General features: G+C 43.7%; 2 protein-coding genes across 9 annotated transcripts in view; both read right to left on the bottom strand.

The window, feature by feature from the left end:
* The window catches only part of smarcd3b (SWI/SNF related BAF chromatin remodeling complex subunit D3b), a 31,432-nt gene extending 16,226 nt beyond the window's left edge, over nucleotides 1-15,206 (bottom strand). For 2 of the 8 annotated variants that reach the window (XM_029457659.1, XM_029457665.1), the window contains exon 1: nucleotides 6,218-6,494. In XM_029457659.1, the coding sequence (XP_029313519.1) occupies nucleotides 6,218-6,295 (78 nt within the window). In that variant the 5' untranslated portion in view covers nucleotides 6,296-6,494. Of the gene's footprint in view, nucleotides 1-6,217; nucleotides 6,496-14,997 lie in introns of those variants that run through there. The other 6 variants (XM_029457662.1, XM_029457664.1, XM_029457661.1 and 3 more) reach the window with 4 other exon arrangements.
* Nucleotides 15,207-17,170: 1,964 nt separating this feature from the next.
* Nucleotides 17,171-26,386, bottom strand: nfx1 (nuclear transcription factor, X-box binding 1). Its single transcript, XM_029458133.1, is given in 25 exon segments — nucleotides 17,171-17,511; nucleotides 17,668-17,772; nucleotides 17,878-18,026; nucleotides 18,880-18,946; nucleotides 19,080-19,217; nucleotides 19,501-19,602; nucleotides 19,697-19,770; nucleotides 20,109-20,339; nucleotides 20,437-20,516; nucleotides 20,592-20,711; nucleotides 20,868-20,976; nucleotides 21,315-21,397; nucleotides 21,484-21,514; nucleotides 21,618-21,715; nucleotides 21,889-22,106; nucleotides 22,198-22,297; nucleotides 22,396-22,535; nucleotides 22,679-22,750; nucleotides 23,001-23,106; nucleotides 23,257-23,334; nucleotides 23,620-23,781; nucleotides 24,506-25,022; nucleotides 25,024-25,089; nucleotides 25,091-25,437; nucleotides 26,143-26,386. Coding segments are annotated over 25 exon segments (3,288 nt in total). The 5' UTR covers nucleotides 26,162-26,386; the 3' UTR covers nucleotides 17,171-17,435.
* Between the last annotated feature and the right edge of the window lie 1,242 nt (nucleotides 26,387-27,628).

The following is a 27,628-nucleotide window of genomic DNA, read 5'->3' as shown; positions in this document are numbered from 1 at the left end:
TTAGCTTTCAGATAACAGAACTTTAGTACAAGTACTTCAAAACTGTACTTAAATACATGGCTTGAGTAAAGTACTCCGATACTGAAATGCATTATGAGCACGAATTGATCCAAAAATATGACAATCATTGATGGTTTCTCAGTTAATATCAAACTATAAATATTCTACAAAGGACAGACAGCTTGTCACATTGGACATTTTAAACCATGAAAGATGCTGAGAGTCTATTCTTCTTCTTCTTCTTCTTCTTCTTCTTCTTCTTCTTCTTCTTCTTCTTCTACCTCTCTATTATTAAATAAAACATCCAAACCTTGTTGTTTCGCAGAGCTGTGACTTAACAAACCCAAATGTTTAACAATCACCTTGCAAAAACAATGTCCTCTTTCAAATGTAGCAGGATTTACCTACTACATTTTGTAACAGAATGAGTAAATGCTGAAGAGAGAGAGAGAGAGAGAGAGAGGGGGGGGGTGGGTGGGGGGCGTGTTTGGGTGTGTAGGTAGAGATGAGTCAGGGCCGTACTTGAGAGGGCGCTCTCGCTCAGCTAGCTTCTGGGATCAGTATCCACTCCTTAGACGTTCTATCTCTACTCTATCGTCTCTCGCTCTCTCGCTCTATCTCTACGCTCTCTCTTTGTCTTCTTGTTTCTTGCCTCCGTTTTTTCTTCTCTTCTCGCCTGCTCGTTTCGCTCTCTCGAGCGCTCTCCTTCTCTCGGCTCGCACGCGTGTTATTTTTGAGCTCTTTCTCTCGAGGGCTCGGGATTGGTCTCTCTCTTCTCTCTCTCGTTTCGCCGTGCGCACTCTACGATCTCTCTCTTCTGACTCGCTTCCCTCTGACTCACTTTCTCTCTCTCCGCTCTATCCTCTTCGCGTTCGGCTCTCCTTCTCGTCCTCTCTTCCGCCTCGACTCCTTCCTGCTCTCTGCTCTTCTCTCTCCCGTCGCGCGCGCTCGCGCTCGCTCTCACGCTCTTGTAGAGAGAGACGAGGGATAGGAGAGGGCGAGAGAGAGAGGAGAGAGAGGGGTGACAGACAAGACAGAGACAGAGACAGAGAGAGAGAGAGAAAGAGAGAGAGAGACGGAGAGAAGAGGAGAGAGACAGAGCAGAGAGAGAGAGCGAGGAGAAGAGACGGAAGAGAGAGAGAGGATAGAGAGAGAGAGAGACATTAGAGGGAAGAGAGAGACACGATAGAGACACAAGAGAGAGAAGGGAGGAGGTAGAAGAGACAGAGGGAGAGAATAGAGACATGAGAGAGAGAAGAGAGATAGAGTGAGAGAGACGGAAGAGAGAGAAGAATAGGCAAGAGTAGATAGTCAATCGAGAGATAGAGAGGTAGAACCATAGAGATAGATGGTAGGAAGCCGGAGAGAGAAAGAGAAGAGATATAGACGATATATGCTCTCTCCCTCGTCTCTGCTCTGCTTACCGCCGCCTATCTCTCTCTCTCTCTTCTCTTCTCGCTCTCTCTCTTCCCTCTATCTCTTCTTTTTCGTCTCCCTTCTCGGTCTCTCTCCCATAGATCGCATCCCGGCGATCTCGAGGCTCGCGTAGTGGCTATCTCCTGCGCCTATACTCTCTCTCTCTCTTCCTCCGCCGCTCGCTCGCTCGCTCACCGCTCCCGCTCTCTTCTCTGCGCTCCCCTCTCTCTTCTATCGCTCTCGGACCCAAATCGAGGCGCGCGACCCGCTCAGACAGAGAAGAGAGACGAGACCGAGAGCGAGCCCTCGAATAGGATTAAATTTCTAGAACGTATATCGAGAGAGAGAGATGAGAGAGAGAGAGAGAACAAGAGACCAAGAGTATCGAGCTATAGATAATAGAGATCTCTATAGAGAGAGAAGATAGAGAATACTAGTTATCGTAGACGGATATATAGAGCAGAGCTAGAAATGAAGAGAAGAGAGAGAGAGATAGAGCGACAGAGAGATAGAGAGAGGGAGAGAGACATGAGAGAGAGAGAGAGATAGAAGGAAAGAGAGAGAGAGAAAGAGAGAGAGAGAGAGAGAGAAGAGAGAGAGAGAGAGAGAGAGAGACAGAGAGAGAGAGAGAGAGAGAACAAAGAGAGGAGAGAGAGAGAGAGAGGAGAAGAGGAAGGAGAGAAATCATGAATTACAAATCAAATTCATACCCTTTCGCAACAATTTCATTTGTCACCTCTAAAACTTAGATTACAATGGGTAGCAAACACATATCGGGTTTGATCTTTAGACTGGTCCACAAACACACATGAACAAACAAAGACGAAGGTAATAAAAGCAGGGAGGGCACAATAACAGAAGTAGATATCAGGCGGGGGTCCAAATGTAAACGCGTGCATTCACGGAGAGCTTTAATAAGTGAAAACAGACAGCATGCTAGAGGCTACGCTGACGAATTATGTGCCCTTTGAAATGGTGACCAAGCAGAGATCCTGTGATAAGAAGGCCGAGCAGGCGTCGCTGTCACTCTGGCCGGGAGTTTGGTCGGCGAGGGGGAGGGGATGTTGGGGGTCAAAGCAACTGAGCAGGGTCTCAAAACGGGAGAGGATAAGACAACATATGGTCGGGGCCTCCTGCTCCGATGTTGTCACCTTGTGGAGCTTTAACAGACTCCTTCCTTTTGGGTCTAAGCTGGAGCATAACACCAAAAAGACAGGCCAGGCAGAGACTTCCGTTACAACTGCTCTGTCTGGAGAACTCAAACTCGCCTTGAACAGATACAGAAAAACCATAGCTGGATCATGTGTAGGATGAATTCCCCCGAAGTCCAAACACACACACACACACACACACACACTATGAGGGATACTTTATAATGTGACCTGCTGAACTGACTCCAACACTCTGCCCCGGAGCTCTGCCAGCCAGCCAGGAATCGAAACAGCCATGTGGATGGATATCTGAGAAGTGTGTTGGCATCTCTGGAGGGATGTGAAGAGGCCAAACTTAACCCACACTGTACGATACAAATGAGTGTGTGGGTTGCAACGCGGATGGTCCCTTTTTTTAAAAGGCCTTGATTGGAAACAAATCTATTAAAAGAATGAAGATGAGGGTCAATTTAGTTTGAATAATTCTTTCATATTACTTCATATCTTCGTAATTAAAGATACGATCATGATGTCTCATCAATGCGAGGGCTTCTTCAATGTCAGGATGACTTAGATATTTTCTCTCTCTCTGCCTCCACCCCAACACAATACGGCGAGCTCTCTCTCCAAAATAAAACAGTGTCCCTCTTCGTCTTGATCTATAGAACAAATTCTGGACGGTTTTCATGGCAACTATTTCTTTGCTAGAAAGACATTTCAATGATCATGGCAAGGTCTATGGATTAACCGGAGTAACTGTGACATTGTGTTGGGAAAAAAGACGAGTGCATGTTGAATCTTTTTTTAAATGCTACTTTTCAATGCTCGACAGAACATTTCTTTCACCTCCTTTGTATTGGTGTGAAGGCAAAACAACTCGCATATCTCAAGAAACCAAAAACTTTCTGCGTGGATAGATATGACTTTCCTGTAAATCCGCTGAACGAACCCCACAAGATGATCCAGGTTTGAGATTAAAGGTGAATGTCATGTTCAAAGGTCTCACGCGAACGCGCTGAACTATCTATAGATGACGACGCTACAGTGTGTCGCATTTTGTTTTGGCTTATCGGGGTTTCCCACGCAGAGCACTGGAAGGCTTTTCTCATCGCCGCGGCCCTCGCTGACCTCCACACACACATATACGAGCCAGAGGAGTGACACAGCAGGGGGGGGGGGGAGGTGAGGCAGATAATAAGAGAGAAAGAGGAAGAGACCTCAGCCAGGCCTTCAGCCCACCCATCAGTCCTAGAACCAGAACTCGGCCAAACACTCTCCCCCACATCACACACACTGCTGCTGGGCGGCAGGAACACCACGACCTTCGGTAACCACAACAATGTGTGCATGTATTTAGATTGATTCTTATGTGTGTGTGTGTGTGTAGCATTTGGACACGTGTGTTACTGTGAGTATAAAAGCTTCATGAAGTGGGGGGGGGGGGGGGAGGAAACGTCATCTCTAGCCACAAGCTAACAAACTGCGCCGAATCGTCCCCATATCCCATAGTGTAAATATTTCTACATTCTGCAGTATACACAAAAAGGAACCTGCCACAACTATTATAACAGGACTTTTCCATCTTTAAATGTGGGGGAGAGACAGAGGAAAAGGGAGGGTGGAGGCAGGCACGAGAGAAAAATAAGTGGAGGGAAATATTTGGCTTGGAGCAGCCAGAACCTCATCAAGGTTAATTGGTCTGTTGAGAGGACACACTCATCTGGCTCATCAATCACCTGGTCCATTGTTTCCCTAAGTCTGTGTGTGTGTGCAGGGCTTCAGCTCCAAAGCCCCCGTAATGACCGCTCCTGTCAAGGAGACAATACCTCATCTTGTTTCAGTGTATAAATCTACCTGGTGTCAGTACGCCCGACATTAGCACTGATTAAAACACAGGAAATCGGACCTTAGTCAAGCTGCTTCTGTGATTTTAAGTCATAAAACGATCTGACAAAATAAGTCTTTTTGACCTTCTCCATGTACCAGAGGATTAGGAAGTGATGCCAAGTTTCAGGAACAGCGCAAAGGTGAAGTTCAGTTCAGCAGAAAGTGGAAATAGCAGAAAATGGTGAAACATTTCCATCACAATTGTCAATTAAAATGCCCCAGAATATACATTTATTCAAAAGAAATAGCCTGGAAATGGAAAATCATTTGACCTTCTTGATGTACAGGAGGGTTAGGAAGTGACTCCAGGTTTCAGGATGAGCGCAAAGGTGGAATTCAGTCCAACTTAACCAAAGAGGTGAAGTATCTCAGACTTACATGGACATATCTGACAAAGTAATACTTTCCACTGTCGGGGTAAGATGAATCTAAATGATGATTAATGTGGTAGGAAATTTAACCGCACAAAAGTATAATTATTTTCTGGGACTTTTCTGTAACCTTTGTGCTTTTATTGTGAAATACTGTGTGCTTTACTTTTTAAGGCTATTTCCCCAATTCTCTTTCAATTTAATTTCAAATGAATTTGATGTCGTCTCAAATAAAGGAACAACATGCCGTATGAAACAATTCCTCAAGCAAATATTTTAATAATTAAATTAATATTGTTTCCATGCAAAAATGGTAATAAAAAAAAAAAGACACCTTCTCCAATTTGAGGTTTTTCTTCGTCATATATCAAAGAATCCTGAACATCATTTGGTTCTGTAAAAATCTAAACATTTGAAAATGTCACCTTGAGCTTTGGAAAGTTGTAGTAAAGAAATCTAATTAATGCAAAAGATAATTGTCAGATTAATGGATTGAACGCATGGACGACGTGAAACCTGTGACGAGGCATCGCAAGCACAAAACAGATTGGGGATCGCTGCCATAAATAACCACTTTATAGACGCACGTGAGGCAATGTCAAAGCCACATCTGCTAAAACTTTCAAATGTCACCCACCAGCACTTTCACATCATCCTCAACCCTCTAATTCATTCAGCTCATTACCAAAACACACTATTACTTTCCTCCGTGATCTGGTATTAGTGTAAAGTATGGTAACAGTTGCCTAACCTCTAACCATGAGCAACACTTGACTTGACATTTCATGCTAGCTTCACATGAATGGACTGATTGTTCTGCATGATCTCCAGGATTGGCAGCCTGCCTCGGCTCCGTCTACGCTACTACGTCCGTTTGTCTCGTGACCTTACAGGTTCAAATCCTTCCACCAACCAACAACACGCTGCCTGGAAGGCTACTCTGACTGTGTTGTTGTGAGGGGGACTCGTCATTTCCCCGCTCCGTCTGTGACTCTCAGGGAAGCAGTGTGCTCCTCTGTTAGCTAAAGGGGGAGCTGGCTGCTTTCTGCTGCTGCTGCTGCTTAGCTTCTATTCCTACAATTATCCATTTTAGTATGTGTGTGTGTGTGTGTGTTAGAATTCCTCTGCTCCCCATCCTTCTCCTGCTCAGCTCCATCCATCCATGCTGCTCCACTTCTTGCTCTCTCAAGCCATCTCCTAACAGGCTGGGATCCAGGGGGGCTGGAAATAACCTTCACATGGCCAGCTTTACCCCGCTATCTCTCACACACAGACCGCTGCTGCTGCTGCGCCGACTCATGCACACACACACACACACACACACACGCACAGGCGCTCACACACAGTTTCATGCCAGCTCCCTTCACGGGAATGATGGACAGCGCCACTCACCACTCCATGGACCAGGAACTCAAACAGTTTGCTCTTGGTGGCTTTCCTGGCTCCCCCCGCCGTCTCCTCCGTAGCCATTTGCTCAGTCCCCTCCGTTCACCCTGCTATGTCTCCCCTCTCCTTCTTTTGTCTTTCCCTCTCCCTTCACCACCAGCCTCCTGTTCCCCTCCCCTGCTCCACTTTCCTTCTCTTTGTGCTCTCTTTACAGCACTGCCTGTCCCTGACTCTCCTTCCCTCTCTCTCGCTCTCTCTCTCTCTCTTCCCTCCCTCTGACTCTATTTTGAATGTGCAGCAGCCCTGCCGAGTCTCTCACTGTGTCTAGCTCACTTTTTAGTTGAGCTGCCTTTCAGGAGCCCAGCACGTCGCTTGGAGGTGGAGAGGGGGGTGGGGGGGGAGGCTGTGCGGGGGTCTGGCAGGGGGGTTTCAGCCAGCCCACCCTACTGCTCCCCCGCACAGCTGTTGCATTCCATTGGTAGATAAGGGCATGCGGCGCAGCGAGGCTGCCGTTTGGTCTAAACGGGGGCTGGGGAGGTTAGAATCAGTTTCTCTGCTGCAGCTTCCCCCCTGGTGACCAACCCAGAGGCCATGGTCAGCACACACAGACCTCCGAGTCCTGGGCTCATTTTCAAAAAAGGACATCGGGCTCTTAAAGGGGCCACGCTGCATATCATTAACACATGTGTACACACATAAACCGCCATATATGAAGGAGGTGATGGTGACGAGCAGGAGGGGGGGATGTTGCTTTCTCAACTGAAAGCAAAGGCAAAGGAAATTATTATTATAATTAGCCTTTGAGTGAAAAGCTTTTCTCACTACGTGCTCTGAAGCCAATTTCACAAAAGCAGAAGGCCACGTCAAGAGCACCTTCACTTCCTGTGTTCCGTGGTGGCCTTTGTCAAAGTGCATTCATAGGTTAGGACTATTTCCTCCGCTCACCTCATTAGCTCTTACCTTTCACCCACTAGTCGACCCAAAGGCTACATGCAGGCTGTGTAATGGCAAACAAACAGGCCGGTGTGCACAGCAAGGTGACTGTGTCACTTGACACGTGTAATTAGGTTCTATTGGGATTTCTTGCAGGCTGCTTTTTTTTTTTTTTAAAGATTTCTTCTAGATATGCAGACAACTGAAAGCCCCAACAGTGGGGGGAAAAAATCCCTTGATGGACAGAGGGATGTGAAGTCAGGAATAAAAGACTTATTGAGGGATTCTTTAGGTTGTAATGTCTCACACTCCAATTACACACAAGCCCGAGCTTCGCCCGTCGCCACACAGGTCATTACTGTGACAAAAACCACGCCATGTTGAAGATTATGACTCTTTCATGTCTTCCTCTGCTCCAGCCTCTCTTTCTTTCTCTCCCTCCCTTCTTCCAGCCGTCAGATCAGGGGAGTGAAATATTCATGAGGTTATTTGAATGACAAAGGAGGTGAAGTGGGGCAGATTCAAAGGGGGCTTGGCTTGTGACACATGACGGCAAATAGTCACTGTTATTGTTTCCCCTTCCTCTGCCGGTGTTAAAACGACAGACAAGTGTCAAACCAGGTCTCAAAAGTAGAAAGGAAATCACCCTCAAGAGTTGATCTCAGCTCTGACAAACAATCTGTCTTTTTATTATCGCAACATCATGACAAGCTTGTTCTTTAAAAATGGCGCAAGGAATATTAGGCAAGGGATTTTTTCCCCCCAGTTGTGAAACAGAAACTCTGCAGTTATTGTGTGGACAGCTGGTTAGTGGTTCTGGGACCTCTAGGCCAGAGGTCATGATCTTCCGGAGGATGCACCATCCCTCAGAGGCGTTTTAAAAAAGGACTCAAGCTGTTTTTATGCATTCATATTATCCATTACACGAGACGAAAAGACGCCATCACTGACAGAATGTTCGGATTGACACCTAAAGGAGAAGCAGGAAGTGAAGCAAGATCAAAATGTATGTCCTTCAAACTTCCTTCACACCCGTGATTATTGGAATTGACTTATTGATAGGCAAAAACTGGCCCTCCCATGTGTTGCTGACAGCTTGTAGCATTAGTTTGCTTGGTAGGTGACACCTGGTGTTGAGATGAGTGTACTGCTGCTGTCAGTAATCCGGTTTGAAAGGCTTTGAGGAACATAAGGAATATAAACCTCCTCTGCAAAACATTCTCTTTGCTGCCTCAATCCATCTGTGTCCTCCCTGAAGTCATATACTGCAAAAACATCGTTCCTTATTGAAACTGTGCGTTAGATTAACCCCGTGTTACGTAACATATGACACAGCTTTAAATATATTAATCACACAGGCACACAAGGCTGTCTCAATTTCCTGCAAGGTCAAAAGCTCAACCCCGTCGAGCGTATCCAAGCAGATTTTGCGATTGTGCCAGTTGAGATTGTGATTGTGTTTCTCCGGCAACCACACGAGGGTTCAACGATAACAAAGGGATCCAGCAGCTCGGGCGATGCAAAAGGGAGCCTTGAGCGCAGGAGTACCCCCTGCCGGACCCCCACCGGCTCCCTCACCAAAGCCAGTCAGTCTCACCAAATGGTAATGTCCCAGTGTGTAGCAGACAGGGGGGTAGAGGGGGGCTAACAGGGGGTAAGGGAGCAGCAGCAGTATTATTAATGACCAACAGAGGGAGCAAACAGCCAGGCGGGGAGGCGCTGACTGTTTGAATGCAAGGATGGATCCACGGCCGGGTTGCAACCAATGGATGAAGTTGCATTATCCACAGAGACCCAAACTTTAATCACTGCTCCAATTTCATTTTCTAAGCATCTTTTTATGTGTTCTTTTAATTTAAATTCTTCACTTCCTTATGTGTCCACTAGAGGGAGACAAAGGTTCACACTAATATTCACGCTTCATGCAATACAGCACGCAAACTATTTACGGCAAAACTTCTACGGCTGCATCAGTATTTGTGTATATGTGAGAAAATAATTGGTGTAATCTTCAAGCCTCCAAACAAACCTTCAAAATGACACAATCAAGAAGTAGGGCTTCAACTAGCAGTTATTTACATCATCCATTACATTCTTGATTCATCGTTTGGTCAATAAAATGTCCGAATGATAAGAAACCCACGTCTTAAACTGACTTGTTTTGTATAAAGCCCAAATATAATCAGTTTGCAGTGATATAAGCAGAAAGTAGAGACAAATGAGATGTGGTTTGATGACAACTGTTATCAGATTTTGATTTAAATGTTTCTAAACTCGACATGAAATCATCTTTTCCAACTGAGCCTCGTCTACTTTAAACCAGTGACTAAAGCGAAGAACAAAAAAAAAGAAATCTCTCATGTGAAATAACCAAAATTGATATCAATTTGGCATAAAAAGCTGCGTTACTGTAGGACAGCATCTCTAATACATGCTTTAAAAATAAAAAAGGATTTCAGGGTCATTAAGGGGGATTAACTGGATCACAGTTGGAAATGGCATAATTGAAGTCAGCTTTGTCTTCCATCTTTTCTAAAACAAATTACATATAGTAAAGTAAGAAAAGCTTGGTGAAGGTAAGTGTATGCGTTTGCTTTGCTCCTTTCAGTCGAAGGTAAAGTGCAACAACGGTGGGCCGAGCAGAAAGCAAGAAAGCAAGGACGAGAAAGCCATACATTGACGCTTTTGACCTGCTTTTCTGCAATCTCTTCACAATTGGCCCGGTGGAGGAAGGGAAAAGAGAGACTATACAAAGAATGAAAATGAATACAGGTGCTGATGTATTACGCACAGTTCCCAGTAGCAACGTTTACATACCAAAAACCACGAACCTGCCCTCGTCAACGTTATTGTCACAGACAGATGGGGTGCACGAGGGGGGAATATGGACTGTACTGAGGGCATGGAGTAAAGTCGGATTCCCTCCCGCTGCTGGGCCCCTCTCTTTTTCTCTTTCTTCAGTTTAAGAGCTGCACACAAAACCCAGCTCAAGCTGCTTAAAGGCCAGAGCTCTCTGAAAGCTACTCAATGGCCCTCAGCCACCATCAAAGGGACTGTACAAAAGCACGCAGACCTGCACCTTCACTGAGGGGGATTAAGGAGTGGAAAAGTACATTTCAGTGCCGATTTATTGCAGCTAGGCATATGCAATGAAGAGGAACCTATGCGGAGAGAGAGAGAAGTCTCCCATGGTCGCTGGAAATAATAGGGCATCTGGTGATAATTTGTGATCAAAGTGATTTGGCACAATATACCGCGAGGAAATAGGCGAATGATTTTGCACAAAGCAAAGCAACCGAAGAAGCTGGAGATACAGAGTTCAGGGTCGACCTTGGATTTCAGGGCTTGTTTGGGACAAAGCATCTTTATCCAGACAGCGTTTATGGTTCAGCTCCTTGGCAGCTACCGAAAAAAAAAAAAGGAGGCATTGTGGGAGCAGATGGAAAGACGGAGCAGCAGTAATGAGCCTAGTTTTCCCGCAAGAAACAAGCAACACACAGAAACAACGCCTGAAGCTTTACCTGCTTGGGGGCATTTCCTGTTTGCTGTAGCCATGACAACGGTATAATCGGCCTTGCGTCCAAAGCTAACAGCCAATCAGGTGAGAGCGACGCCGACTGCTGTGGTTTTAAAAACTGGAGCAGCAGCTGGTGAACTGAACAAGGAACTATTCCAGAGCTTAAACTGTAAAACTTAAAAAGAAATCTCAGTTTTTGAGACTTCAGCTCGCCGTGTTAGTCAGCGCTGAAGTCATCGGGGTCAACTTTGACACAAATATACAGTGAAAAACAGTCACTTTCCGTGAATAGACTCGACCCAACTACCATATAAAATTCAATAAAACTGGCAGAATAATCCCTCCACTACAAACTCTCTCTCTTCTTTCCTACTCTTCATCCAAGCTACGCATTAGCCCTGATCTTTCAGCACCACTTTGCCCGAGCAGGATGGGAGAGAGAGCCGACAGATCGAGGGCAGGGTTGGTATGTGCAGGGCCGCAACGAAACGACTCCAAACCCAAGAGATGAAAATCAGGAGGCAGAGAGGTAGCCTGAAGGATTAACTGTCTGCAGAGGCAATCTGCCAAGGAATGAACAACACTTCATGCTGAAAAGTAGATCCTTCCCCTCAAAACAGCATCCAAGTAGCAATTCTCATCTCTAAACACACACATACTGTATAAGCACTAGTTCCCTTAAAAAAACCTTACACATGTTATATTGTAAAGGACAATATATGAAACATAAACACTTTCAGTTTCATGAACAACCACACAAATGTTCATATTCCTCAATCCCACGGTAGCTGCCTGTGCTTTACCTTGGGCTTAAGGAAATAATAAATTGAGAAATAATCATCTTAATTATCTGCTAATTAAAAGAATTGTTGGTTGCAGCCATAAAAAAAAGAATTATGATACAGGCGTTCATTAAAGCCTGACACAGATTAGAAAGGGAAAAATAACTTTTAATAATTGTTATTATTTATAAGCTTTTGCAACTGAGAAGTACGGTGAAAGTGCTGGTTTACGTGTTATATTGGGTTATATTAAAGCTCTCCAACAGAGTGTGGTGCAGTATTGAGCGTTCACATCTAAATGGGTCAACCAGCCGCTCGGTGAACTGTAGCACCGTTAGGACCCAGACAGTTTGTCTCCCGAGTCGAGCGCACAATCACATCCGACAGCTAACTCTACATTATGAATGGGATTAATATGCGACTGAAAGAAAGAAACCTACATATAGTGCTTTAGGTAAAATAACAGTGATTAAAAAGCACTGCTATAATCTGTTGGCAGGCAGGGAGGGTGCTATGTTAATTAGGTTACAAAACACTCGATTTTAAACCATAAAAAGCTATAATCTCCGTGGAAATGACACAGTGGAGGTTAAGAGGGCTGTGGAAATTGTATAAACTTCATCTTCAGTATTGCGCCTATAAGGGTACTTATATACGTCTGTGTGAAACATGGCAAAGCTGCACCTCTACACAGTTTGCCATATGCTCCATTGCTATACTGCAGCATTCTAGATATTGTAGGAGTAAAATAGCACTGCACCTAATACATATTTAATAAATATAAATAATGCAAGATTATTTCCTCGATTATTATACAGTATATTATAGGAGAAAACGGCCATCACAATTTGCCAGAGCTAAAGAAAATGTTTGTTTTGTCTGACAAACCGTCCAACATTAAAGATATTTAATGTGATATCATATAAAATAAAGAAAAACATTTCTTTTTTTTAAAAAACTATTCCTTGATTATGAAATGGTTGCTGATTTACTGTCGATCAACTCTTCGTTTAATCGTTAAATAAATAGTTTTCCTGTAAGCTCATTTGTTTCCAGGGTAACAAACAGCCATTGGGCTGGCACGTTCCTTTATCCCTGCAAATAACACGAAAACACAAAGCCGGAGGACATTTAATTGGGTGACCTGCTATTTTCGAGGAGCAAAGACAAATACGTATGACTTCCAGTCGTTTTAAATCAATCTCACTGCTGGGGCAGAAACTGTGCGAAAAAAATAAAGTTTGACAAACTTTGGAGCGGTAACATTTAGTCAACCACTTGATTGACCTTGATGAGTCGCCCAAACTAAATTTCAAACATGACTGAACAGAGTGACTGGGGTGTATATCTGTGTGTGATTGTGTGTGTGTGTGTGTGTGTGTGTGTGAGTGAGGGGAGGAGGGAGCGGGGGTCCTGTGCAGCTTTCCTTAAAAAGCCAGGTCATGTATTCAGCAGACTGTAAAAGGAGCTGATCCTCTGATCCTCTATGAGACTTCAGGAGCTGTGATGGCACCTTGCATACTAATGGGGCTGTTCTCCTTTTCTTTTAACTGAAAGGAATATCTGTGCCAGCAGCTGGGCCAGGACACTGTGGTTTGAAATTTAGCTTATTTCAGTCCTAAGGATCCACCACGTTTACTGGCAAACATTGTTAGTATTCACGTCACAATTTAAAAGCAATCACAAAACAAGTGCAGAGCAGTTCACAGGCTTCCTTTACAAGATAAAATGCAAAGTTTTTTTTCTTCCATTTCAAGCATCAAACTGAAGTGGGGCTCTTTGAAATCAGCAAGAAGCTGAGTCACCAAGTCCTTCATCACTCAACAGTTATGTGCAAGAAACCAGAGCAGGACAGAGAGAGAATGAGATGATACATTCACCCTTTCTTGCCCAGAGTTAGATGAGAAGAGTAAATATAAAAGCCAACAGCGGGTGAGATTAGCTTAGCATAAAGGTTGGAAACGAGGGGAAACAGCTAGCTAGGCGTTATCTAAGTTTACACAATTCACCTTACCAGCACCTGTAAAGATCACTAATTAATACTTTATAGCATATAACAACACTGTTTGGTTTAATGGGAGTGTATAGTTTGTATTTATAGTCAGGAACATTATGGCAGCAGGGGTCAATGCTCAGGGGAATCTGTACTGCCCCGCTGGTCATGCTGCTGAACAATTCAGGAATAGACTGCATGTGCGAAAGGGACTTTGTATTATGGCTGGCTTTTATTTTATTTATTTATTTTTACTGCCCACATTGAGAATCTACTAAACTATGTATGGAAATTGTTTGACATTTTGGAAAATAGCTTTCTTGCAGAGTTAGATGAGAAGAGTGATAGCACTCATATACAGTATGTGTGCTACAGCTAGCAGCACGTTAGCTTAGTTTATCTTAAAGTCCAGGTGGAAACACTTAGCCTGGGCACAATGAACAAGATAACTATAACCTCATAGCTACATTAAGTGTTGGTGTTTGTACAAATTTAAAAAATGAGATATAACATGTTAGTTACATTTAGTTTAGCCAGGCTAGCTAGTCCCTGTTACCAGTCGTTATGCTAAACTAGCAGTAGCTTCATATTTAATGTACATGAGAATGGTATCCATTGGTATGGTATCTACAAAAAAAAAATACAAAATGTCCCTTTAATACAGAGTTCAGTGGTGTTTACTACAAATACTTTAAGCCTCTATAAAGAGTCAAAAGGCAGAATGAGTTGCAACAGAAGTGAATATACTGCAGCTGGAGTACAAAAACTACATTTTCCTACGGATCAGCAAAAGTAGATCTGGCGTTAACTGCACACCCCAAATTCCTCTCCTCCTGCTGTGCCTGCCAGCAGATTAACAGTGAAACTGAAACTTTTCCTGCAAGATCCAAAACACACATGCAGACTTAGCTGTGGGGGCACTAACATGAAGCACCATTATATCATTGTATGTGTGTGGGTCCTGAATCAAAGAGGGGGAGGGAAGGTGAGGGGAAAGACGACGAATGAATTAAAAGCATGCGTAGAGAGGCGAGAGGATGGTCCTCACTGTGGCTTCACCGTGCATCCGCTTTAATGCTCCTCAAGTGTCTGCTTCCCACACTAGACAAGGTTAACAAGCCGCGCTGGTGTCTGCAGTCGGCTGGAAAACGGGGAGGGGTGGGAGGTGGAGGTGTAGGGGTGAGGTGCTGCAACTATACAGTGTGCCGTGTGATGATGCAGACAGGCTACTGTAGCCTACAGTCCCCCTTAAATATTCCCCAGCACATCCCACTCCGTGCTCAATATTCTCTAATACATTATGCACCATGCAGCTGTACACCGGAATAAGCCTAAATACACCATGAGGTGGAAAATAATCTTTTTTTTTTTTTTTTTTGATGCACAATAAATTACAGCTAGACGAGGAAAAACTCCAGTGCGCACTAATCCGGCTGGCAACCCGCCTACAGGATGAATACAAATATATAAAGAATAGTTTTAATGGTGGATGCGGATACTGAGCAGCGCGGCGAGGCAAAGTGATGTGGAATAAAACAAATGGTAGCACGAGCATCCATACCTTTCTCTCCATCACTATGCGCTTTTTTTAGGCTTTCTCAACAACAGGAACTGTAGGATGTGTCTCTGTGGAGGTGTCCGGTTCGGTGCTTCCCGTCACTCCTCAACTTCCTCACGGCTTTAAGACAGCAGCGTCTCCCTATCACTTCCCCATTACTGGGCAGCTAGGCGACTTATTAGCACTGGCCTGTGGGACGCCGAGCCGGGGATGGAGCCAGAGCCAGGATTGGTGAAGCCTTGTTCGGAAGGGAGCAGGAGCGCAGGCGCGGTCTCTGCTGGAGAGTCGATATAATGAAAAATTACCAGTGCCAGGGAGTGTCATCAAATTATCCTCAGGAGCGGGTGTCTTTGGGGGGGGGGGGGGGTTTACTGTCCGAGGTAAGCTCTAACAAAAGGATTGTGAAATGATAACAGCTCATTGTTATATGTGCACTGTAAGACTGATGTTTCTTTTTGTGTGTTAGGTCTCCATGATGTGCTGAATAAAAGCTGTGTACTACAGTAACAGAGGAGCAGCCCCTTCAGCTCCCTAACCAAAAGAACTGTAGCACTTTCTCACAAAGCACCCTTTATATTGGGTTTGCAAGTTGTGCACCACTTTAATTAATAATTTACTGATGCAGTTATAAAACATATTTAAAAGACAACTTTTGGTTGCCAGATTATGAAATAACGTTTTAATGCTATAACATTAGTCTTTATAGATAGTATGTTGTCCTGTAAATGCAGGTATATCGAGAGCTGCTGAGAACATTTTCATTGGATCTGTCAACAAACTTGGACAAAAAAGTTTCTGGTATTATTACAAGGATAAACAAAAGCAAAAGGAAATGTTCACAACCTGGCAACCCACATTCTGTTCCTATTAACGGCTTATATCGATCTATAAAACATTAGTAAATGGCCTATTAACAATTAATAAAGCCATTAGTTACAACTTGTAAACCCTTTCCCTTTCTACAAGACCATTTTTCTCCCGCGGTAGACATTAAAGTAACCTTAACCTTTATAAAGGCTGGCTTATTAGATTGTGGTATCTAAAGTTGAATATGACATTTGGGAATGTAGGACTGCTACAGACATATATTAATAGCGTGACAAATTAAACATGTATATTACTAAGCATAAAGGCATTTTATCAACATTAAAGGGATATAAAAACAGTTATTCTACAAAATATGAGAAACGTTTATAAGCTTTCCTTTCACAGCATGAACAAGTATACCTTTAATAAAAAGAAATCAAGGACAGAGGGTGTTATATGTTTTGTAAAAGCTTCATGAGTTAAATTGACTTGAAATCTTTTAACCACAATAAAATAAGAGTAAATTAATTTAGCCTGTACAGTATGAGGTACATTTAAACTTCACTTGTAGGTGAACTTGAAGACGTTCAGTTCATACGCTCAATGTTCGTGCATTAAAACGGCACAATAACAAAACCGGTAAGCACACACACACTCTACTTGATGCCTCAAGTCTCTTGAAATCAACAAACACACAGTGAGACGCGAGGAAGGCAGCGAGGAACGGTCTGTGTTTGATGGACTGTTGCTCATGGTTTATTAAAAAAGGCAAAACAAAATGCACATCTGGAAGTGTCAAGTTAGTGTACTGTCAGCGTTCATCTGAGTCTGCATTTAAATTCTATCAGCGAGAGATCAGGTTCAAAACAGTCGGACTTATATCCCTCCCCGTTTAACGTGTCCTCGAACGAGACACAAATCCCTCTCAGGTCCACAAGTTCTGAACCTTACCCCCGAGTGACGCACAACATCTGGGTCATAGTCGTGTTCTGAGCGCAGCTTTCGTTCCGCAGTGAGCCCACTCCTTCCCACCCACAAACTCAATCAGCAGAGGTTTACTACTGAAGCCTTGGCGCTACACCAGCAGAAAGAACTAAAGATATCCCACGGCTGAAAATGTTTCTGGCATTCTGCTCGAGAATCTTGAGCTCAATCTGAAAAAAAAAAAAAAAAAAAAGCCTCCATTGTTGAGATATTACCTATTGTTATAAGAAGTGAATATAGAAGCCGATAAGCCCACACAAGCCGATGCATTACATTTATATGAGCAATTGTGTCTTTTTAATAGGGAATAACTAACTTTGTATTAAGTTGGGTTCAATGAGCGAGCGGTTGCACACAAAAGAAGCAAAGAAAACACTCGAGAGCCTTTCAGAATGATCCGTGCATGGCTCCATCAACTTTAATATCTAAATTCAAGTGGACCACTTGACACAGCATTCATTCAATTCCTCCTTGATATACCAAGTGTGGGTGTTCCCAAACAAAACCTTATTTGATTATAAAGCCACAGCGATTCTTATTGATCTTAGATGAAATGAAATAAGGTTATTCAGACTCTTCGTTTTGGCCGATGTCGACTGATGTTTACGAGTAGATCCTGAGCTTTTCTCTTCTTCTTCTGGACCTCATTTTTAGTCCTGGACATCAAAATAATCTATCACAGGCTCTTCTTTAACCATCTTCGACCAGGTGCCTCCACTGGCGGCCCTGGAAGGAGAACGGAGAGGAGAATTAATCATGAGCAGACAGTAAGTTCTGAAAACTAACAAGAATCAACGTTATTCTAAAAAGCTTTAAAAAAAAGAAAAGTTAAATCTCAATCCGTTTGAGGACAGTTCCCTTTAACCACAGAAGAAGACTTACTTGCTGCTGTGCTGTTTGATGTGAGCGATGGGAGGAGGGGCCCTCACGGCCGTCTCTCGCTCTATCAGTGACGTCAGGGTTGAGTTTGGACAGGCGGACTTCCCCCTGAGAAAACGAGCAAAGATACACACATTGTTCAAATCCACGCTTTCATTGGACACAAAAAGGAATCCAGGCTGCGTGTGAGTTACCGTTCGCATTAAGTCTTACTTTTGTGCTGTGATGACCACGTTGCGTTTGGGCTCGCTGTCGTAGCTCACGCTCTCCACAGTATAGACCTCGGCCAGCTCATGAATGATCTTCCGGTGTTCTCGGTTCATGGGCGGGAAACAGTGGCTCCTCTTTGGCTGTTTTTTCCCCTGCACACATCAGTAATACAGAAATGAGGAATTTATACTGAAAGAGCATCAAAGACAGTTCTAAAATCTGTTCTCAAATAAAGTTGCAGTAGATTGCAACACAACTCTGCGAAGGATAGGAAAGTAGAAACATTTCTGCAACACAGAATCTGACTCCTAAAGAATTGTTGCCCCTTCTTTAAGCCACGCCATGAATAAATGGTTCTCAGTCACGTACATGTCTGGGTGTAATGTGCGGATGTCCTGTATGCGTGACCTGTGGCCTGACTTATTAATGCACATTGAGAGGTAGCATCGCAGCTACATTTTGATGGACGTTAAAAACAAGCCCACACAAGCAGGATAAGAGCAGAACATGAAGTCAAGGCAGCACAATATGCAGCAACACTAAGACAACATGATGAAACCTTTCATTAGGCAGAAACGCTCTGCCCCCATGACTCACTGTCCACATTTTTATTTTAGTTTTTGTATTTGGCAAAGAAACCAAAGCAACGGTGACCTTGACAACCTCACGCCTCAATGCAGCTAACAAAGCTGGAAAAAAAAGAGAGAACATGACGACTGGTTTTCTAACTGCCCCATGAGCTGCTTACTAATTTAGTCTGGCGTAGAAACAAAAACTAAAAGAGGTTTCACCGTCCTGTCAGAAATCTACAAGCCTACCACAGCTGGTTCCATCATTGAAATGTTAAGGTCATCAATGTGCACATTTTAAAACATTTTAACAGTTATCGTTGCCTCAGAGCACCGGGCGCCAATCACAGCCAGCAGAGGGAGCGCAAGAGGTCACTCAAACTGACATTAGCATACTGGCACAAAGGATTCCTTGTATCATTTTTTTTTTTTTTACCTTATTAGCAAGCTCCACAAGATTCTTGATCTCCTCTTCTACCTCTGTGACAAATCTCAGGTCTTTTCTGAAAGAGGGGAGGAACAGAACATCGGTTTCCTTTTGGCCGTGGGAACAAACTGCACAGATGAGATTAACCAACCCGTGCAGTTATAATGAATGGCCCGTAATAGAACTGTGGTAAAACAGAAAGGACGGACCTGGCATCGTCTTTGAGGCTGTCGCTGTATACGGAAGTAGAGCGGGCGTTGAATGGGTCAGAAGAGGAGTCGATCTGCAACGCCTCCGCCAGACGCCTGTTCCTCTCCAAAGTGGCGCACTCTTGATCACAGTCAAGCCTGAGAAGACAAACCAGATCCTTCAAAAACAAAAACATGCAGGCAGATTGTGTTTGAACCGGTTTCATAAGAATCATTGTAGTGGAACAAGATAGATCTGAGTGGCCGCTGTAATCCATTAACTGCGTTACGTTTGATTGATCGATTCGAATATTAATGCACAAAAGAAAAAAAGGTGATCACTCAGAGAGAACAGGAAATCCATTTCTGTGCAGAAGAACATTTAAATAATGTTTCATTATTGATTTATCGTGCCACGCCTCGACTGAACCCATCGCTCTACCTGGTCTGTTTCAGCTCCTTCTTCGTGAGGAACGGGCCGATGTCCATCGAGTCGCCAAGCTGCATGTCAGACAGTTTACTGGCCATGGCGATGGCTGCATATCTGCAGTACAGGGGGATTTTCAACCACTTAATACAACTAACCACTAACCATATATATAATGCAAACAGCTGAATACAGGAACTGTTGCACTGACCTCTGATATGAATTGGCTGCCTCCGTGCACGCCACCTTTTCCTTTCTCCGACCGCACTCGCACTGTAGAGCGACCTGTGAAAAAGAATTAGTCACTTCTAGCGGTAAACATTTTATCTCCGCAGCTGTGTCTCATTGTTTGTTGAGCTTTTGAGTTTGGAGGACTGCCACTGAAATGTTATTATTTCAGCAGAGTTAACTCTTTATGACAGTAACACACTATTAGGGCACACTTTGTCAACTGCTAGTAAAGAAGGAACAGAAAGAATAACCAGCTGGACTGAACATAATCTTCAATAATTAGGAGATTAGTCACATTTATAAACTTAATTTATTGAGAAAAACCATCTGGACAAGCCATTTTTTTCCCCACTACTGGAAGTCCAGCTGTTCTCAGTGGCCGTGTGTTGTACCTTGGTGGTGCAGGTGGTGCGTGGGCAGCTGCTGTCCTTATGACAGGGAGCGGAGCACGGGTGGCCACAGTCTGGACGAGGCAGCGCGCAGGGCTGACGGCAGCTGCCCTCTGCCAAACACTCGCTGCGGTGGCAGATCCGTCTGCAGTGGTGCATTTCACACGGCAGCGTTTTATTACATATCAGGCCACATGAGATGTCTTGCAGATGACACGCGATGTTGCTGCGTTGCTGCGGGTCGGGAAAATAAAGAGTAACTTTAAAAACCACAGAGACTGAAAAGAAGAGACGATGGAGTTGTGTAAATTGCCAGCTCAGAGGAGGTTACCTCGTGCTTCCCCATGCACCATTTCTGAGTAAGGTATGTGCAAGGTGGACACTTCTCTTCACTGTGGCAGTTGTGGAACACTAAATGACAGAGAGTTGTTAGGATTCTCATTGTAGTTCATGACTTCATGTGAACGTTTGCGGTTTTTATCTCACCTGGGTGGTCGCACTCGTGTCTTCTCGTACACATGTTTTTGCACTCTGGTGGTTTTGTGCCACAGGGGATGGGCGGGTACAAGACAGTGAGGGCGCAGTGACACGCCAGCTCATCGAAACCTACAAGTGGAAGGCATCAGGACGCCACAGAGCGGAGATGAGCGGTTTGGCAACATCCATGCCAGATATAATACCACAAAAAAGGAGAAATGACACAAAAGATGATTGATATGACTATGCCTCATAAAGACAGTGATGTTGGACTGCAGGACTCACTGGACTGCCAGCAGGGCTCACAGTTTCCACGGTGACAAGCCTCCTGGCAGCGGTGGAGGCCACAGTTGAGCTTGTAGCCGCAGATCAGGGGGCACTTGTGCTCCACATTCTGGACGGAAACAAAGTGACACCAGGTCATATCGTCTCGCGCCGTCCCAATAATTAAACTTGTATTGCGATTTTGAATTCAATACATAAGAACACTTTTATCAGATGTGTGCTGCAAACAGAGCTGTGAGTATTTGTGTCTGGATTGTTTGAAAAACTCACATAAGTGATGATTGTACGACCTTATAGTTTTAGCTACGCACATGTGTATGGTGCATCATGTCTGCTACATGTTCAGTAGTATAAAACCTTTTTACATCGCTTTGTTAAACTCTGCTGACTGCAGTGTTTGGACAGTATAAAGTACACAACACTGACACACAGTCACTGATCACTCACCACACAACACAGCTCGCCGCACTTGTGTCGGCCGCAGGAGCGTTTCTTGTTGCAACGCTTCTCACAAGTGAAGACGAGCTCTTCTGAAATAGAAAAGAGTCAGAAGTGAAATCCCAGACAGCGTAAGCAGGTGGTAATCTTACACGTTTAAAATCGCTTTAGATCTCACCTTCTTTCAGGATAGTTGCACATGGGACCTCCTGAAAAACACAAGATATATAATTCAACTCTTACATACGGTCGGATCATTAATAAAGCATAACTAATGACGGTGAAGATAAATGTTCTGCTGGTGCCGTCTACCTTGGTCTTGGAGCGACATTTGCACCGGACAGTGGAGGTCAGGGCGCAGGGCCCGCAGCTGCCATCGTGGCACAGTTTCTCACATAGGTGGATGGTGTCTGCAATAACACAAGTTCTTTCAGGGCTGACAAAGTGTAAGAACAATGCATGCAAGCACAACATGATGCACGTCCTGTCTGAACCTTGACTCAAGTTTGAAAAGAGCCTGGTGGAAAATGGTAGAGAAATCTGGTCAGTTGCAGATCTTGCGTGAGGATAGTTTCATCCTTACCGCTGGAGCCACAGGCCAGGGGTTTGTTGCACGTCTTTCCACAAGAGGGGATGGCATCAGAGCAGCTCCGTCGCTCAGAGTAGCCCAGTTCAAGAAGTTTGGTCAGCGGTGTCTGGCTGCAGGGACACGTCTTCACCAGGCTCGGGGAGAGTGGGCACTGCTGGCACGGACCGCGGTGGCACTCCTGCTGGCACCGGTGAGCTTCGCATTTTAGCATCCTGAACAGAGGAACGGTGAGTGTCAGGCAGCGGAAATGTCTGACACTATCAACGAAGGCCGTGCCACGGGGGGGGGGGGGCTCAAACTTACTTCCCACATAATTTTTGACAGGAGAAATGTCCAGAACCATCAAATCCTTCTTTATCAGTGCCGCACAGGACATTACGAGTGGTAACGGCACAGTAGCACACTAAAGAAAAGAAAAACAACTCGATTATAAAGAGCAAGTTGCAAATCAAAAGACGACTCCAGGATAACTTTGTATGGATCTGGCAAAATGAGACTCACCCTGCTCAACCTGAAGCTGGCAGGGTTGGCATTTCCCACTGTGGCACACCTGTGTGCAGGTGTGTTTAGCACAGTTGAGTAAGGCACCACACACCTTGTCACACTGGAGCACTGTACCCTGGCCACAGCGCATTGGTTGACTGAAAAGACATGGTTGTATCAATATTGTGGGGTCAAAACCGCAGATAACAGGAAGCAATCTCTTTGGGTAACACATACAGAACATGTACTGTGTCCAAAGATACAGATAGGGAGAAGCAAACATGATTCACATGTAGAGTACCTGATCTTCCCACATATACAGGATTTTGTTATAAAGGCGGGACATTGCGGACAAGGTCCAGGGTGACATAAGCTGCAGGGAGACACAGAAAATATTGTTCAACACAAATACTCTTCTGGAGAAATTCCGATTGATGACATTTAAAATACACGGTGATATTAAAATAATCACGTTCAGGTATTAAACAACTCATGCAATTTAAGATCAACTAATAATAATAATAAAATTACATCCAGCTTAACACATAATCTTCCTGAAAATAACTCCAAATGACAAAAGAAAGACCATCAGAACACGGTTTTCTGCGATTCTCAAGGCTCACATGTTACAGGGGTGATTACAGTCCAATCCGCTCCTTTTCTTCCCACACATGTCGCCACAGCTGTGGGGAATCTCAGTGCGCTGCCACTCTGGGTTTGTCACTTTACCTGCCGATCAAATGTGGAAGGAAAAGAGTGAGACTTGATAAGTTACGGGACTAAAAATGGTGAAGAAAAAGACAGTCAACACACAAAATGACACATTAAATGATCTAACCTGACAACAAATAGATCTCTCTTTTCTCTGTAGTCACTCACCACAGAAGCAGGTGTAGGAGGTCGGTTGTTTCAGTGCAACATTCTGGCAGGCCGGACAACGCCAACCTTCGGCGGATTCTGAAAATCACTTTTGTTTCAGTATAAATACATTTTTTATATAAACATTATATAAAGAGAACAGCGGATATTCCCACAGGCCTCAAACTGCACTGCAACACAATACATTGTTGATGCAGCAGGAACTTCAAAGTTCGAGAGCGGGGGGGTTTTTTTTTGTCCATGGGGCCACAGTGCCTGGGTATAGCCCATCTACACAACAGTGGATTATGCTGGAGGCCTGTTTTGTGTGAGTGTGAGTCAGTGCTGGATAGCAAACATCCAGGGGTTGTTTAAGGGTCGTACCGTCTGCCTGAGAGGCCGGGGATCGAGCCCACTTCTTGATGCAGTTCAGGTGGAAGACGTGGAAGCAGCTCTGGCAGCTCCACACCGGGGACATGCAGCGGATGACATCGCAGCAAACCATGCACTCATACTTCTCTTCAGACAGCTGCTCAATCAGACAGCCTGCGGAGGGAAGAGATCAGAGGTTCAGGGGACAACAGCGATTCAGATAATTAGCCTCCATCAAATAATAATGACGTGCTGAGGAGCCCTGGTCCATTTAGCGCCGTCACAATATCACATTTTCACTACTCTGTCTGGGCCAAAAGGACTCACAATAACAATATTATCCTGATTTCTTTAGAAAAAACGGACAAATATGAAAGTGTTGAGGTGGAGAGAGACTCTGTAACCATAGCTGTACTAAAGCGCACAAAAAGAACCAGAGAAGAGAAACGGGAATTATTTAAGAGGCGCTGAATTGTTTATGTGATACTATCATATGTATGTAATTAACATATCAATATTTTATTTTTTTAATATCAGTCATCGTCAATCCTGGCATAACGAGACACCCCTCGTTCTAACACACAGAATATTACCAACACAGATTATGCTAAATCCATGATGCACAACAGACATCTTGGTAAAATGGAGGAGCAATATCAAGAAGTGGTTAATTATACAACGTTTCATGAGTGTAAAGATTCCTAACAAATTCAATTTTGGAGTTAGGTAGATACAAACTCCTGCCAAATGTTGGGAAATATCTACTGTGGCTATATCAACATCCTGTAATTTTACAGATATACTGAAAGTGAAAGTAATTGGTGTATTTCCCGTTTTTTTATATCACTGACCCCTTGTTGGTTTCTGTATAAGCGTTCACAGGGAGTTAAAGTCTAACCTGTCTGCGTCTCCTTGCTCTCTGGCATCTTGTTCCAGTTCCTCTGGCCCGGCCTTGGGTTTTGCTGAGGTGTTCTTCTCCCCCCTCTGGCCTGAAGGGGCGCGTGTTGTCCTGAGCCTCGTCCAGTTTTAAAGGCAGCAGGATCCTGAGATGATCTGCCATGTCCAGAGTCATCTTTGACACTAGCTCTGCTCTCTGAGCCCGTTTCCTCTTGAGATGATGGTTTGGGAGGTTTGATTGGTCCTTGGCGTCGCTTTGCTTCAGGGGGTTTCCTCTGATGATCATCATATTGAGAGTCTGGACCTGTCCTGCTCCTCTGACTTCTTTCCCTGATATCTGAAGTGGGGTTTTCTCCTTTGGTGTCATTTGACCTCTGACCCTCTATAGCAGTGTTGTTCCCCTTTAAGCGGGTACCCTTTTCATGTTGTGGTCCTCTCTTCTGCTCCTGGCTAAACTTCCTGGATTTTTTAGCCCGGGCCTCGTGGTCTTCGTTGGTTTGTTCAAAATTCCTGCCCAGCATCTTCTCTTCGCCAGCTGGGTCGATCAGGTCCATCCATGGGATGTGGCCCTGAGTGAAAGGCCCCCTGCACCTCTGTTGTTACCACAGTACGGATCAATATCACCTCCAGGTCTTTGCCAACTGGAGCCTCCAAAATTTCCATTTACACCTCTATTCCCTTCTCTCCTCCCTCTACCTCTGCCTCGACTTCTGGCTCCATCCTCTCCGTGGTAGTGAGCATGCTGATTCGATGCATAATTTGAATTATCATGGCTAAATGGGGGTTTGAAGTCCGGATGAAAGTGTCCATATTGCTGAGAAGGATCATAACTATTCAGGTTTCTGTCATTGTTGTATCTGGGTCGGCCTCTTCTGGAGTTGTGCTGATAAGGTTTTTGATGCGATGCCTCATCAGGATTGAGGTCGGGTGGGTCTGCAAACAGAAAAGTGAGAGTGTTAAAAGCCTAAAGCTGTGTGTATAATAATCTCAACTAAATACAGCCACATATGTTTAATAGAAGGAATGACAATGATCGATTACTGTGTCCTTTAATCAGTCTATAACCATTCAAAAAGCTACCCAGAATAATATCTTAAAACGTACATAATTCTGATTTACAAAAAAAGAAATGTTCTTTACTAATGGTATGGATTCATTCACCCTTTCTCGATGTATTACTCAGTTACAACCCATATCTAGGTTATGTAGCCAGCTGTTATACTATACCTATTCGGCAACTAGTTAGTTAGCTAGCAATCACACATACACAAATGTAAAAACTATTAGACGCACACACCGGTTAGCTGACAGGCTGGTCACATGTTTATTATCTCCTGGTAATATATCTCGGATCAATATAATATTAACTTTCAAAGTTCACGGTCACGTCAGCCTGATGACAACAATATGAAAGGCTAACGTTAGCAACCCTTAGCAAGCCAAACGTGCATCATAAATGAAGTCAGTTTGCTAATGTTAGCTGAAAGTTAATGTTAGCTGTCGTTAGCTTTGCTAACTAGCCAATTTACAGTATGTAAACGTTATCAAGCACGTTGAAGTGGGCGGTCTAGCACCACATAGCAATTATGTTGGATTTTTGACAGTAAGTACTTGTTTTTTAGACAGCATATTAGTTACCTGAGGAGCCCTCGGCCATTCAGTTTGAACTTTGGATACTGCTTCTCCACGCCACAAGTTTAAAGACAACAGGATGATTTGTGAGAGGATGACAAGCGTATCCTGGTACTCAGCGACTATATCCACTTTGTCACCTGTGTTCTGGTTGTTAAAACTGAGATGAACTCCCTAAAAAAGCAGTAACAACCTCCTGCTACCTTCAACTCACTTTATCAACACTAGCTTAAAGCTAATACAAGCTATGTTAAGCTAGCGAGAAAAAAACCGGAACTTCCGGTCAATATTTTTAAAGTAAAAAAGGACAGAAAACACATTACACATAAAGAAAAATACAGTTTGGACCATAAAGGAGTAAAATTAAGAGGTATAATAATTATTAGAAATTAATCTATGGCTGTACAACCCATTCAAGGATCCCTAAGTATAATAATACTTTTCACAGATAATAATGTTAATAAACAGCCACAAGGTGGCGCTCCATGTTTGGATTAGTACAACAGGCTCCTCTGGTTGAAACTGAGGTAGGGGAAAACATTAGATTTGATAACTGTACAACCACATCATGGTTTTGCATAATGGTTATGCACTTTTCTATGACACCAGTTTAAAAAGTGGATATTTAAAAACTAAAAGGGGGTGTTACCAGGCTGTTCTTCGAGTGCACTTCATATGATTTTACAATATATAAAGACTTTGAGATGAACAACCTTAACAACAAATTGGTTATGGAAAGGTCATGAACTCTGGTTTGAGAAAAAGTCTCATTGTAGCCTATCTAAGATTTTGGAGATATTATGACACACAGCTGAAGTTGATTTAAAATAGGAAGTATTTCATGTTACTTTGTGGTAAACGTCCTATCTGTTTTTGTATTATACATACACATATTTTATTTACATGTGTAAAAAACATTAGTATGTGTCTGGCCGCAAAACATTGGGAACAATTAAGTTTTAAATGAATTGAACTAAACTGTATTTATTGCAGAGGTTGATTAGCTTAACCATACAAACAATGACAGTGCATTCATAAAATTATTATTTGGACACCTATATGACATTAGTATATCAGCACTTACTCAATTCCCAGAAGACACATTTTTCCCCCCAAGTGACTGTCAGCTGAACTCAATTTAAATAACTCATCTGACAGTAGGGGACACTAGTGCAAACTCAATAAAACCAACTGTTCTGTTTAATCAGCCCATGTTAGCCTAGGAGAATGAATGTATGACTCATTGTGATTCATTTGGATAGCTGTTACTAACTTTTGACCCCGCCAAAACATTCATTTAGATGAGCTTCTAGTCTTCTAATGATACTCAGGGCTGTACAAATCCTTAAAATTGTGGCATCAAGTCAAACAAACGAAACATTGTTGCTTGTTGTCTGCAAATCATTGTATTCTGTGGCAAGCCTACAGTCGAACGGGGCTCTCCCTGCAGTCACAGATTCCAGATCACGCATGCGCAGTGCGGCTCCTCGAC

This window comes from Cottoperca gobio, chromosome 20 (assembly GCF_900634415.1).
Source record: "Cottoperca gobio chromosome 20, fCotGob3.1, whole genome shotgun sequence".
Classification (NCBI taxonomy): domain Eukaryota; kingdom Metazoa; phylum Chordata; class Actinopteri; order Perciformes; family Bovichtidae; genus Cottoperca; species Cottoperca gobio.
Note: the sequence above shows the minus strand (reverse complement) of the source record. Positions and strands in the feature narration are given on the sequence as shown.